Genomic DNA, 15,015 nt, shown 5'->3' on the forward strand with positions numbered 1-15,015 from the left:
ATCTTACTAATTTGCTTGAGAACCAGTTCGGATTTAAGTATAACTTTTGGATGACTGAAGATTTTAGTGATAGGTCTAATGCTTTAATATTTAATAATTTCTGTCCTCCGAATTCATATTCATTATATAAATATGCTCTTTTAATTTTGTCTGGCTTGCCGCTCCAAATAAAATTGAATATTTTTTTCTCATATAATTTAAAAAACTGTTTGCTAGGCGTAGGCAAGACCATAAGCAAATAGGTAAACTGGGATAATACTAAAGAGTTAATCAGGGTGATTTTTCCACAAATTGACAGGTATTTTCCTTTCCATGGTAGTAAGATCTTATCTATTTTTGCTAACTTTCTATTAAAATTTATTGAAGTGATATCATTTATTTCCTTTGGGATATGTATTCCGAGTATATCCACATCACCATCAGACCATTTTATTGGTAAACTACATGGTAATGTAAAAATTGTATTTTTTAGTGATCCAATACGTAATATAGTACATTTGTCATAATTTGGTTTTAATCCAGAGAGGTTAGAAAATGTATCTAGATCCTCTATGAGGCTGTGGAGGGATTCTAGTTGTGGATCTAAAAGAAAACATGAATCATCTGCGTACAATGACACCTTTGTTTTTAAGCCCTGTATTTCTAATCCTCTGATATTATTATTGGATCTGATTTTAATAGCTAACATCTCGATGGCCACAATAAATAGATATGCCGATAGTGGACAACCTTGTTTCACTCCTCTTGACAGTTTAAAACTTTCTGAGAAATAGCCATTATTTACTATTTTACACCTAGGGTTACTATACATGATTTTGACCCATTTTATAAGAGATTCTCCAAAATTGAAATGCTCCAGGCATTTATATATAAATTCCAGTCGAACTTTATCAAATGCCTTTTTCGAAGTCTGCTATGAATAGCAGGCCTGGTTTCCCCATATTTTCCATAGTGTTCTATTGTTTCCAATAATTGCCTTATATTATCTCCAATGTATCTTCCATGTAAAAACCTGTCTGATTAGAATGAATAATATCCGACAATACCTTTTTAATTCTATGCGCTATACATTTTGCTAGGATTTTTGCATCACAACACTGAAGTGTAAGGGCCTCCAATTTTGTAAATGGACTGGATCTTTATATTTTCCACTTGTATCCTGTTTCAGTAATAATGAGATCAGACCCCTCTTCTTGAGTGTCAGATAATCTACCATTTACATAAGAGTGGTTAAAACATGCTAATAACGGTCCTCTTAGTATATCAAAAAAGGTTTGGTATACCTCGATTGGTATGCCATCCAACCCTGGAGTTTTCCCGGACTTAAAGTCGTTAATTGCATCCAGAAGTTCCTCCTCTGTAATTTCACTTTCACATGAGTCTTTCTGTGTGGCTGTTAATTTGACATTATCAATAGAAAAAAAATCTCTACAATTAGCTTCAGTTAGAGGAGATGGAGGCGACTGAAAAGAAAACATATGCTTAAAATACTTTGTTTCTTCCTTCAAAATATCATTAGGTGAATTATGGTGACTCCGTCAATTGTAACCAGTTTCATTAAGTTCTTTTTGGTAGCATTCCTATGTTGAAGATTAAAAAAGAATTTTGTGCATTTTTCCCCATATTCCATCCAGTTTGCTTTATTTTTATAATATATTACACTTGATCTTTCTTGAATAAGTTTTTCCATTTCTTTTTGTTTTTCCTCTAATTTATTCTGAGCCTCTATGTTACAGTTTTTATTGCCATCTATCTGTTCTGTTAGACTTTCTATTTCCTTTCTTAGTATAAACTCTTTTGACCTAAATTGCTTTTGTTTTCGAGATGAGTACTGAATTGCATGGCCTCTAAAGGCACATTTAAAGGTGTCCCATACAATAAGGGGATTCGCTGTACCTATGTTATGTTGGAAAAAGTCAGTTATAAATTCCTTTGTTCTAATTATAAATAAATGACCATCTAATAGGCTTTGATTACATTTCCAATATCCTCGCCCACGTGGAAATTCAGTCAGAGTAATGTATATGCCTATTATATGATGGTCCGACCGCATTCTGTCCCCTATCAACACTTTTTTTACTTTTGGTGCCAACGAGAATGAGATAAGAAAGAAGTCAAGACGACTAGCTTGATTCAGTCTCCGCCATGTATATCTCACTAGATCAGCATATTTAAGCCTCCATATATCTACTAGTTCTAATGTATCCATGACATTCACAATTTCCTTAAGAGCATGTGGACGTTAATAGGAATAAGACTTTTAGATCGTAAAAACATCTATCATAAATGTCAGATTTCGATACTGGCCGATGTCATAACGCAGGAGGTTGACTTCTCTCGAATGAGCCATTGGTCATATTTTTGCAACATTCCAGACCCGCTTTAAATGATGTTCAGCTTATAAAGGCTAACTACATAAATGTGTTAGTATCGATAACCGTATCATGCTTTATAAAGGGTTCATAAATGTGGCATTACACCTATGTGACAATCACCAATGTCAAATGTGACATAACCCACTATGTCGAATATGATATAACCATGTGCTTAATAAAGGGTGACATATTGGGTCAATAGATTGGAATACGCTCTAAAGTGAAGTCATGTTAGTCACATTACACCTAATCTCGTTCCCAGACACTTCCGCCCAAATGTGTGGAAGGTCTAGTGGACCAATGCATCAAACTTGGTCATCATTAGTTAGGGTTAGGTTTCAAATCAAATTTTAAGAAGATAAATTGTGGAAATGGACAAATTTAGCCATAATTATGACCTTTTTACTGTGTTAACTAGTGACGATGACAAATACTTTACTCAGTAAGGTCACTCCTATAGAATTCTTTGGTTACTCCCACTAAAGCCTACTTTGAATGGTAGATATATACCAGGCTTATATGTGCTGTGTGTGCAATAGCCTGGAGATGACATTACACCAAGAAACACTTACCTTGATAAAAGCCCCCAACCTAAAGAAATTGAATGTGGCTTTCTTCTGGAACCAAGTTACATGTTCCTCAGTACACAAAAATGCACACAACAGAAACGAGCCATACCTTGCAGTGTTGGGCACATCAGGTCTTTGACACATTCACCCACTCCCTGCTGAAAGATCAGCCACAAATGTTGCCACCATTGTAACAGGTTGTAATCAAGCACTGGTCTCCAGAAGAGGAATTACTGGTATGGTGGTCTAAGGTTGGACTACTCCAAATCATCTTGGCTCTGAAACACACACAAGCTTTGCAGGTCCATCAACCCATTTAAATACCTCTCACATACCCTACACTAACCTGTGGATCAAGAGAGAACCTTCATAAATCAGCATAATGTTAATAACCTATTTATTGACACTTTATGTAGTGTCCTGTAATACTTAGTTTGAAGTGAGACACCTTCGGTCATTCATAACACATCCATAAAGACTCTATATTGCATGAAGCCGTACTTAATTTAAAGTCAGACAGGAGTGTGATTAGTGTAGCTTGTCCCTGAGCTGGCGGACGAATGGTGCTTGCCTCTCTGCCTGCAGGAGGTACTGCATGTTGGTTCCAACCTTCAAAGTAACAACAAAGAAAGTTAGCAGGTCTGTTAGGAAATGCCTTTGTCACACCATCTGGATAAGGGCATTTCTGTGCTGCGCCAGAAACTCTAAATGGGGAGATGGGAAACTCCCTTCGATTCGTATTATTATATTCCTTTTTAATTTACAAATCTCATGATTTGACTATAAGATATGGATGTATCTAAGGGGATTTTTATTTAGCTGAGCCTGCTAGATAGCTAGCAAAATTTCAGCTAGTTAGCAATTGTTGTAAAGTCACCAAAATTATTTGAAATAACGACTGAGGTAGCTACAGTATGTAATCTAACTCAACACTTAACTACTACAAACTAATTTAAATTCCAATAATTAAAGGTTAACTTACTTGTTTTTCGCTGTCGAGATGGCACCACAATTGGGCATTTGATTTGCGAACTCATCACATTATCAGCATCTCGTCAGCAACTCAAATCAAATCAAATTTTATTGGTCACATACACATATTTAGAAGATGTTATTGCGAATGTAGCAAAATGCTTGTGTTCCTAGCTCCAACAGTGCAGTAGTATCTAACAATTCACAACAATACACACAAATCTAGGACCTCTATACCAGGCGGTGTCAGAGGAAGGCCCTCAAAATTGTCAAAGACTCCAGCCACCCTAGTCATAGACTGTTCTCTCTGCTACCGCATGGCAAGCGGTACCGGAGCGCCAAGTCTATGTCCAAAAGGCTTCTCAACAGCTTCTACCCCCAAGCCATAAGACTCCTGAACAGCTAATCATGGCTACCTGGACTATTTGCACCCCCACCCCATCTTTTTACGCTGCTGCTACTCTGTTAATTATTTATGCATAGTCACTTTAACTCTACCCACATGTATATATTACCTCAACTACCTCAACTAGCCGGTGCCCCCGCACATTGACTCTGCACCGGTACCCCCCTGTATATAGCCTCCCTACTGTTATTTTATTTTACTTCTGCTCTTTTTTTCTCAACACTTTTTTGTTGATGTTGTTTTATTTTACTTTTTTATTAAGAAAAAAATGCATTGTTGGTTAAGGGCTGTAAGTAAGCATTTCACGGTAATGTCTACACCTGTTGTATTCGGTGCATGTGGCAAATAAAATTTTATTTGATTTGAAATCTAAAATAATGAAATTAAGAAATATATAAATATTGGGACGAGCCATGTCGGAGTGGCATTGACTAAAATACAGTAGAATAGAATACAGTATATACATATGAAATGAGTAAAGCAGTATGTAAACATTATTAAAGTGACTAGTGTTCCATTTTTAAAGTGACCAGTGATTCCATGTCTATGTAAAGTACCTTCGGGAAGTATTCAGACCCATTGACTTTTTCGACATTTTGTTAGGTTACAGCCTTATTCTAAAATTGATTACATTGGGGTTTTTTCCCGCATCAATCTACACACAATAGCCCATAATGACAAAGCAGCCTCTATGGTGCAGGGTTGAGTAACAGGGTGGTAGCCGGCTAGTGATGGCTATTTAACAGTCTGATGGCCTTGAGATAGAAGCAGTTTTTCAGTCTCTCGGTCCCAGCTTTGATGCACCTGTACTGACCTCGCCTTCTGGATGGTAGCGGGGTGAACAGGCCGTGGTTCGGATGGTTGATGTCCTGGAGGGCAGGCAGTGTGCCCCCGGTGATGCGTTGGGCAGACTACAACACCCTCTGGAGAGCCCTCTGCAGAACCCTGCGGTTGCGAGCGGTGCAGTTCAAATCAAATCAAAACAAACATTATTTGTCACATGCGCCGAATACAACAGGTGTAGACCTTACCGTGAAATGCTTACTTACAAGCCCTTAACCAACAATACAGTTCAATAAAGAGTTAAGAAAATATTTACCAAATAAACTAAAGTAAAAAATTATAAAAATAACAATAACGAGGCTATATACAGGGGGTACCGGTACCGAGTCAATGTGCGGGGGTACAGGTTCGTAGAGATAATTTGTATACGTAGGTAGGGGTAAAGTGACTGTACATAGATAATAGACAGCGGGTAGCAGCAGTGTAAAAATAAATGTGTGTGGGGGGGGTTGTCAATGTAAATAGTCCGGGTGCCATTTTATTAGTTGTTCAGCAGTCTTATGGCTAGGAGGTAGAAGCTGTTAAGGAGCCTTTTGGTCCTAGAGTTGGCGCTCCGGTACCGTTTGCAGTGAGGTAGCAGAGAGAACAGTCTATGACTTGGGTGACTGGAGTCTTTGACAATTTTTTGGGCTTACCTCTGACACCGCCAAGTATATTTGTCCTGGATGGCAGGAAGCTTGGCCCCAGTGATGTACTGGACCGTATGCACTACCCTCTGTAGCGCCTTACGGTCAGATGCCGAGCAGTTGCCATACCAGGTTGTTATGCAACCGGTCAGGATGCTCTCGATGGTGCAGCTGTAGAACCTTTTGAGGATCTGGGGACCCATGCCAAATCTTTTCAATCTCCTGAGGGGAGCCCTCTTCACGACTGTCTTGGTGTGTTTGTACCATGATAGTTTGTTGGTGATATGGACACCAAGGAACTTGAAACTCTCGACCCACTCCACTACAGCCCCATCGATGTTAATGGGGGCCTGTTTGGCCCGCCTTTTCCTGTAGTCCCCGATCAGCTCCTTTGTCTTGCCGTACCAGACAGTGATACAGCCCGACAGGATGCTCTCAATTGTCTATCTGTAAAAGTTTGTGACTGTCTTAGGGGCCAAGACAAATTTCTTCAGCCTCCTAAGGTTGAAAAGGCGCTGTTGCGCCTTCTTCACCACACAGTCTGTGTGGGTGGACCATTTCAGATTGTCAGTGATGTGTAATCCGAGGAACTTGAAGCTTTCCACCTTCTCCACTGCGTAGCCGTTGATGTGGATAGAGGCGTGCTCCCTCTGCTGTTTCCTGAAGTCCACAAGGTTATTTTCCTGGCACCACTCCGCCAGGGCCCTCACCTCCTCCCTGTAGGCTGTCTCGTCATTGTTGGTAATCAGGCCTACTACTGTTGTGTCGTCTGCAAACTTGATGATTGAGTTGGAGGCGTGCGTGGCCACGCAGTCATGGGTGAACAGGGAGTACTGGAGGGGGCTGAGCTCGCACCCTTGTGGGTCCCCTGTGTTGAGGATCAGCAAAGTGGAGGTGTTGTTTCCTACCTTCACCACCTGGGGGTGGCCCGTCAAAAAGTCCAGAACCCAGTTGCACAGGGCGGGGTTCAGATCCAGGGCCCGGAGCTTAATGATGAGCTTGGAGGGTACTATGGTGTTGAAGGCTGATCTATAGTTAATGAACAGCATTCTTACATAGGTATTCCTCTTGTCCAGATGGGATAGGACAGTGTGCAGTGTGATGGCGATTGCATCGTCTGTGGATCTATTGGGGCGGTATGCAAATTGAAGTGGGTCTAGGGTGACAGGTAAGGTAGAGGTGATATGATCAATAACTAGCCTCTCAAAGCACTTCATGAGGACAGAAGGGAGTGCTACGGGGTGATAGTCATTTAGTTCAGTTACCTTTGCTTTCTTGGGGTACAGGAACAATGGTTGACATCTTGAAGCAAGTGGGGACAGCAGACTGGGATAGGGAGAGATTGAATATGTCCTTAAACACTCCAGCCAGCATGCTCTTTGGACGCGGCTAGGAATGCCGTCTGGGTCGGCAGCCTTGCGAGGGTTAACACGCTTAAATGTCTTGCTCACGTCGGCCACAGAGAACGAGAGCCCACAGTCCTTGAGAGCGGGCCGCGTCGGTGGCACTGTGTTATCCTCAAAGCGGGTGAAGAAGGTGTTCTGCTAGTCCCGGAGCAAGACGTCGGTGTCCGCGACGTGGCTGGGTTTCCCTTTGTAATCCGTGATTGTCTGTAGACCCTGCCACGTGTCTGAGCAATTGAATTGTGACTCCACTTTGTCTCTGTACTGACGTTTTGCCTGTTTGATTGCCTTACGGAGGGAAGGCTGCAGCACAGCATTTTGGAGAAAGTTGAGGTCAGGTCCAACATGCACCCAAGAGGGAAATACGTTTTAGAGTAATATAATATATCAAATTTATCAGACACTTTTATCCAAAGCAACTTATTCACGTGTGAATAAATTTTTACGTGTGGGTGGCCCTGGGAATTGAACCTACTATCCTGGTGTTGCAATGCTCTACCAAGATGCATGGCAGGGTTGTAAATTTGTGATGCCTCAATTTAATATGATGTAAGGCCTTTAGTAAGCGGTGCTTATGCCACCCTTTATAAAGCACAGGTTTATGTCATATTTGACATATTGGGTTATGTCACACAGTTATGCCACATTTATGAACCCGTTATAAAGCATGACATTATAGATGATTTGTAACACATTTATGTATTGTTTATGAAGGCTTTATGAAGCCTTTATAAGCTGCATTTGTCATTTAAAGCGAGACCAATATTCCTACCTAAATACATTTGTATTTTAACAGAGGGTCTAGCACTTGTCTCCTATTTGTCTGCCTCTTCAGTCCAGGGTGCATTGCATGGTGCCGTTGCGAATGTCAGACTCCACTGTGAGGCAAATCGATCTGCAGGTTGAACATGGTGAGATTGTAGACTCCTAAAATAGTGCAGTTTGTTTAGGCAATTTTACACCCAGCCCATAGAGAGAGCATTGCCTTGTGGATTTTGTAGTCGACTTGAGCTGAAACAGATTTCCACAACAATTTTCATATGATGCTACCAACCTTATAATAATGCCAAAATGAAACATTAGTTTAAAAAAACTATTGTTCTCACATATTAGTGTTATTTAACACTGTAAATTATAGGAATGAGTGGTTTTGGGTGGATTTTCTAAGAAAGGCTTTGAACACCTTGGAGGGCCTGTGTTACAAAATGGTATCTGTTTTTCTCTATATGGTTTCCTTGACGCTGAAAATATCTAATTTTCCCCAGGTGTTGGTGACCATTTGCATATCACACCATGTCAGGCGATTTTTTTTAGTAAATCTCACAAGTATAAGAATCAAGTGAGGAGCTGAGTTTAGGAGGTCATCGTGGATTACAAATGATCTGTCTTCATTTTGGATTTAGAATACATGTAATCAATGTATTATTTTGAATTTTTATGTATTAATTTTAATGCATGCAGGATACAAATTATAATATTGTTTGATTTAGGCTATGAATTTTGTTATCAGGACAATGTATGGCTGTCTATATTGGTGAGCATACTGTAGATGTGGGCAAAACTATCAATGAATCAACAAGTCAAGGAATTATCCATTTAGGTTTTCTGTTCTTTGTGATTTCATTGTTTTAACTTATATGTAAGCTACAGAATGAGGATTTGCTCCTCTTCTTCAAACATTGACAGCACATCTTTACCAACTCCCAGGACCATGGAGAACTCTACTCACTTCAAGGTCTTTAGGCTTGCTGCATACGGTGATATCGGACAATTGAAGTATTTCTACTTTGCTGTAGTAACTGTATTATATTTTGTCATCATTCTTGCCAATTCTTTCCTTATTGGAGTTATCTGCATTGAAAGAAGCCTTCATGAACCCATGTATCTGTTTATATGTGCTTTGTTTGTTAATCAGTTGTATGGGAGCACTGGTTTGTTTCCTGCTCTCATGTTTTACTTGCTCTCTGACACACGTGATATTTCCCTTCTTTATTGTTGTCTCCAGATTTATGTGTTGTACACATACAGTTTAACAGAATTTAGTAATTTAGCAGTTATGTCCTATGACAGGTACATTGCTATTTGTTATCCTCTAGAATATAACAATATTATGACACCTAAAATAATTTGTGGCTTAATTCTACTGCCCTGGGTGTATTCTTTTTTCATCAACGCCATCATTATCTCCCTGACTTTGCGACTGCAATTTTGTGGTAACGTTCTAGATAGAGTGTATTGTGACAACTACTCCGTAGTCATGCTTGCATGTTCAAATACTATACTGAATAACATATCGGGTCTTGCTGGCGCTTTGCTGACTTTTTCTTGTACTACATTTCCTACCATATACTCATATGTAAGAATTCTACAAATATGTTTAAAGTCTTCAAAAGAGACGAAACAGAAAGCATTTAACACTTGTACGCCACATATAGCCTCTTTGCTGAACTTCTTCTTTGGCTGTTTATTTGTGATTGTACAAGGCAGATATGATGCTGCACATCTTCCACCTATACTTCGCACTATTTTATTTGTTTATTTTCTGGTATGTCCACCACTTTTCAATCCTTTTATGTATGGCATTAGGATGGTTAAAATCAGGCAGGCTTGTATAAAGGTACTAGGCCTAAACCCTGAAAAATAACCTGATTGTTCATTTTTGTAATATTGAATTATGTGTTTTGTTACTAATAGTTGCTATAATTGACTGTACAAATAGGTGTCATTTTGGCATAAATTCTCTGTAGCCCAAAGATTATTTACAAAATTGCAGCAAGTTTATTATGTATTGTAAGTGAGAATGTTTTGTGTCATGTTAGCTAATTAACTGCATAACTACGGAGCATCAAAGGGAACTGCTCTCCCTACCTTCAGGCTATGCTCAAACAGATGCTTAGTGGGATCTTTGGGACGACCCTACTACACCCCAACCCATTCTGCCACCTCTGGTCTATTGGCCCAACTAACTTTAGGACAGCTGTGTCCCTGCCCATCTTCCTAAAACGTCTGTCATCGTGAAAATGTTTTATTTTGTTGCAGTTTTCAAGTTAATTTCCTGCAGTTCTACACTTTTTGCCATGAGGCAGAGATAAAGGGAACATGAAGGTTGTATAGTGCAGGTGTTTCTGTATATGTAATGTGTGCTTACATTATTCTAGCAGGGATGGTTTATGACTGGTTTGTCTCCATTTGTAAGCCATTGCAATATCATAGCATTATGACCCCTTCTAATGTGAAGATGTTGTTAACCTTGGTATATTTTATTCCCATAACCATTTTCTCTCACTTAGCAGTTGATAAATTATCCTGTGTTGAAAGTGCACTGAGTAACCTGTATGGTATATGTATCATAGCAAGCCTAGTGGTTTTACTTTCTGTGTTAATTGTGCTCTCATATGTAAAAATATTACTTGTTTGATTAAAAGCCTAAAAGGAGTCACAAAAGGCTTTTAATACGTGTGCTCCCCACTTGATCACTTTCATCAACTTCTCTGCAGCCACCCTTTTTTCTGTTATTTACAACAGGCACAGCACAGTAAACAGAGAGGTTAATGTATTAAAATCAGTACAGTTCATTCTGTTCCATAGCCGCGGGGAAAAAACACTATGCCTGCGCTACATAAGGCTATATTGGTCTGTTAATGCAGGAATTTTGTGAGAAAAAAAAGTTGCCCAAAAATATTCACATTTTTTAGTAACTCTGATTTTTCAGGGGTGCATCACCCTCAGCACCCCTACTTCCTGTGGCTATGTTCTGTTCCATCACTGTTGCACACTATCATATAGGGATTAGGACCAAGGAGATCAGAAATCTGAACCTAAACTGGTACCAATTATGACTTTAGATTGTACAGCAGCAGGGACAGGGTTACCAGTTTGAATCCCAGGACTGACAGGAATATCTGTCAGAATGTGAGCTGCCAGAACTGCTGGAAGAACTGAATGCTTATACTGTACATTTCTTTTTATCATCAACCTAATCATTTGTATTGCATTTTATTTCTGCAAATTCTTATGCATTTCCGTTAAATGTATTTTACTGTCATACTACTGTAAAGCACTGTAGTAAAGTCAAATCAGGGATGCTGCTGTGTCACTGACCCTATGTTCTTCTAGCATGTCAATGGACATGTATTTCTGTTTCAGGGGGGTTGGGGAAAGAGCAAAAGGATGTAAGCATCCATTAAATTCTGTTTCCACAAATGGGCAATAAACTATTCCTCTAGTAGTGAAGGATCTAGCAGATCTTTTAGAAATACTGAGGAAATGTCAATTAGAAAACTGTTGGATTTTGTTTCTTGTCCTAGTAAAATACACAAATAATTTCCTGTAAAATAAAACGGATGAATCCATTTGCTTGATCAAACAGTTGTTTATTTATTTAGTCATGCTACAATAAACAAAACATTATTTATTGTAAATGTAAATTAAAATAATTACAATGCATTTTGGAGCTTCATATACAATGATGAAGATCAGCTCATTTCCCCACAACTACACTTCACCTAAAGACACCTCAGTTTGCGTTACAAACATAGACTTAGATAAACATTGCATCAGTGTATCTGTCCCATTATGGCATCTGTGAGAGCACGCTCGCTAAAACGGACTTTTGGCAACTACAGTCCTATACTTATCTCTAAGGTTACAAACTTTTTAGACCGGCCACTGAGCTAAAGATGGACCAGCCCGTCTGGCATTTGCCCTAACTACCTGGACCGTCTGTTTCTGCTTCATTCTTAAATGTATGTTTGCACTTTAATTTAAGCACAGGTGTTGTTTAATACCACTATACAATGATAATGTCCCTGAGAGGAACAGCTTGTGGGGTGTGTTCGTTTTAACATGAAGAAGACCTCTGGTACAGCATAACATTTAAAGTCAGTGGCTCCCGTGCAAGGGGTTGGAGGGCACCCCCCCAAAAAAAAAAAAAAACATTATATATTATTACAGTACCAGTATAAAGTTTGGACACACCTACTCATTCAAGGGTTTATCTTTCTTTTTACTATTTTCTAAATTGTAGAATAATAGTGAAGACATCAAAACTACGAAATAACACATATAGTAACCAAAAAAGTCTTAAACAAGATTCTTCAAAGTAGCCACCCTTAGCCTTGATGACAGCTTTGCATACACTTGGCATTCTCTCAAACAGCTTCATGAGTTAGTCACCTGGAATGCATTTCAATTAACAGGTGTGCCTTGTTAAAAGTTAATTTGAGGAATTTATTTCCTTCTTAATGCGTTTGAGCCAATCAGTTGTGTTGTGACAAGGTAGGGTTGGTATACAGAAGTTAGCCGAATTTGGTAAAATACCAAGTCCATATTATGGCAAGAACAGCTCAAATGAGCTGAGCAAAGAGAAACGACAGTCCATCATTACATTAAGACATGAAGGTCAGTCAATCCGGCAAATTTCAAGAACTTTTAACATTTACATTTTACATTTACGTCATTTAGCAGACGCTCTTATCCAGAGCGACTTACAAATTGGTGCATTCACCTTATATTAACCTCTTAAGGATCGCACCCTTTTTTTCAATTTTCGCCTAAAATGACATACCCAAATCTAACTGCCTGTAGCTCAGGTCCTGAAGAAAGGATACAGTGAGGGAAAAAAGTATTTGATCCCCTGCTGATTTTGTACGTTTGCCCACTGACAAAGAAATTATCAGTCTATAATTTTAATGGTAGGTTTATTTAAACAGTGAGAGACAGAATAACAACAAAAAAATCCAGAAAAGCGAATGTCAAAAATGTTATAAATTCATTTGCATTTTAATGAGGGAAATAAGTATTTGACCCCCTCTCAATCAGAAAGATTTCTGGCTCCCAGGTGTCTTTTATACAGGTAACAAGCTGAGATTTGGAGCACACTCTTAAAGGGAGTGCTCCTAATCTCATCTTGTTACCTGTATAAAAGACACCTGTCCACAGAATCAAATCAAATCAAATCAAATTTTATTGGTCACATGCGCCGAATACAACAGGTGCAGACATTACAGTGAAATGCTTACTTACAGCCCTTAACCAACAGTGCATTTATTTTAAACAAAAAAGTAAGAATAAAACAACAACAAAAAAGTGTTGAGAAAAAAGAGCAGAAGTAAAATAAAGTGACAGTAGGGAGGCTATATATACAGTAAAATAAAGTGACAGTAGGGAGGCTATATATACAGGGGGGTACTGCTGCATAGTCAATGTGCGGGGGGCACCGGCTAGTTGAGGTAGTTGAGGTAATATGTACATGTGGGTAGAGTTAAAGTGACTATGCATAAATACTTAACAGAGTAGCAGCAGCGTAAAAAGGATGGGGTGGGGGGGGCAGTGCAAATAGTCCGGTAGCCATGATTAGCTGTTCAGGAGTCTTATGGCTTGGGGGTAGAAGCTGTTGAGAAGTCTTTTGGACCTAGACTTGGCACTCCGGTACCGCTTTGCCGTGCGGTAGCAGAGAGAACAGTCTATGACTAGGGTGGCTGGAGTCTTTGACAATTTTGAGGGCCTTCCTCTGACACCGCCTGGTATAGAGGTCCTGGATGGCAGGGGAGCTTTGCCCCAGTGATGTACTGGGCCGTACGCACTACCCTCTGTAGTGCCTTGCGGTCAGAGGCCAAGCAGTTGCCATACTCAGGCGGTGATGCAACCAGTCAGGATGCTCTCGATGGTGCAGCTGTAGAATTTTTTGAGGATCTGAGGACCCATGCCAAATCTTTTTAGTCTCCTGAGGGGGAATAGGCTTTGTCGTGCCCTCTTCACGACTGTCTTGGTGTGTTTGGACCATGATAGTTCGTTGGTGATGTGGACACCAAGGAACTTGAAGCTCTCAACCTGTTCCACTACAGCCCCGTCGATTAGAATGGGGGCGTGCTCAGTCCTCTTTTTTTCCTGTAGTCCACAATCATCTCCTTTGTCTTGGTCACGTTGAGGGAGAGGTTGTTGTCCTGGCACCACACGGCCAGATCTCTGACCTCCTCCTATAGGCTGTCTCATCGTTGTCGGTGATCAGGCCTACCACTGTTGTGTCAGTCGGCAAACTTAATGATGGTGTTGAGTCGTGCCTGGCCATGCAGTCATGGGTGAACAGAGAGTACAGGAGGGGACTGAGCACGCACCCCTGAGGGGCCCCCGTGTTGAGGATCAGTGTGGCAGATGTGTTGTTACCTACCCTTACCACCTGGGGGGCGGCCCGTCAGGAAGTTCAGGATCCAGTCGCAGAGGGAGGTGTTTAGTCCCAGGATCCTTAGCTTAGTGATGAGCTTAGAGGGCACTATGGTGTTGAATGCTGAGCTGTAGTCAATGAATAGCATTCTCACGTAGGTGTTCCTCTTGTCCAGGTGGGAAAGGGCAGTGTGGAGTGCGATAGAGATTGCATCATCTGTGGATCTGTTGGGGCGGTATGCAAATTGGAGTGGGTCTAGGGTTTCTGGGATTATGCTGTTGATGTGAGCCATGACCAGTCTTTCAAAGCACTTCATGGCTACAGACGTCAGTGCTACGGGTCGGTAGTCATTTAGGCAGGTTATCTTAGAGTTCTTGGGCACGGGGACTATGGTGGTCTGCTTGAAACATGTTGGTATTACAGACTCAGTCAGGGACATGTTGAAAATGTCAGTGAAGACACTTGCCAGTTGGTCAGCACATGCTCGGAGTACACGTCCTGGTAATCCGTCTGGCCCTGCGGCCTTGTGAATGTTGACCTGCTTAAAAGTCTTACTCACATCGGCTACGGAGAGCGTGATCACATAGTCGTCCGGAACAGCTGGTGCTCTGTGCATGCTTCAGTGTTGCTTGCCTCGAAGCGAGCATAGAAGTGGTTTA

General features: G+C 40.4%; 1 protein-coding gene across 1 annotated transcript; it reads left to right on the forward strand.

The window, feature by feature from the left end:
* The first annotated feature begins 8,905 nt into the window (after positions 1-8,905).
* Positions 8,906-9,838, forward strand: LOC123488361 (olfactory receptor 11A1-like). Its single transcript, XM_045219279.1, has one exon. The coding sequence runs from the start codon at positions 8,906-8,908 to the stop codon at positions 9,836-9,838; it is 933 nt and encodes a 310-aa protein (XP_045075214.1).
* The last annotated feature ends 5,177 nt before the right edge of the window (positions 9,839-15,015 follow it).

This window comes from Coregonus clupeaformis, unplaced genomic scaffold (genome assembly GCF_020615455.1).
Source record: "Coregonus clupeaformis isolate EN_2021a unplaced genomic scaffold, ASM2061545v1 scaf2223, whole genome shotgun sequence".
Taxonomy (NCBI): domain Eukaryota; kingdom Metazoa; phylum Chordata; class Actinopteri; order Salmoniformes; family Salmonidae; genus Coregonus; species Coregonus clupeaformis.

Coding starts and splice junctions, on each gene's coding strand:
- LOC123488361 (XM_045219279.1), top strand. CDS start 8,906: ATGGAGAACTCTACTCACTTCAAGGTCTTTAGGCTTGCTGCATACGGT.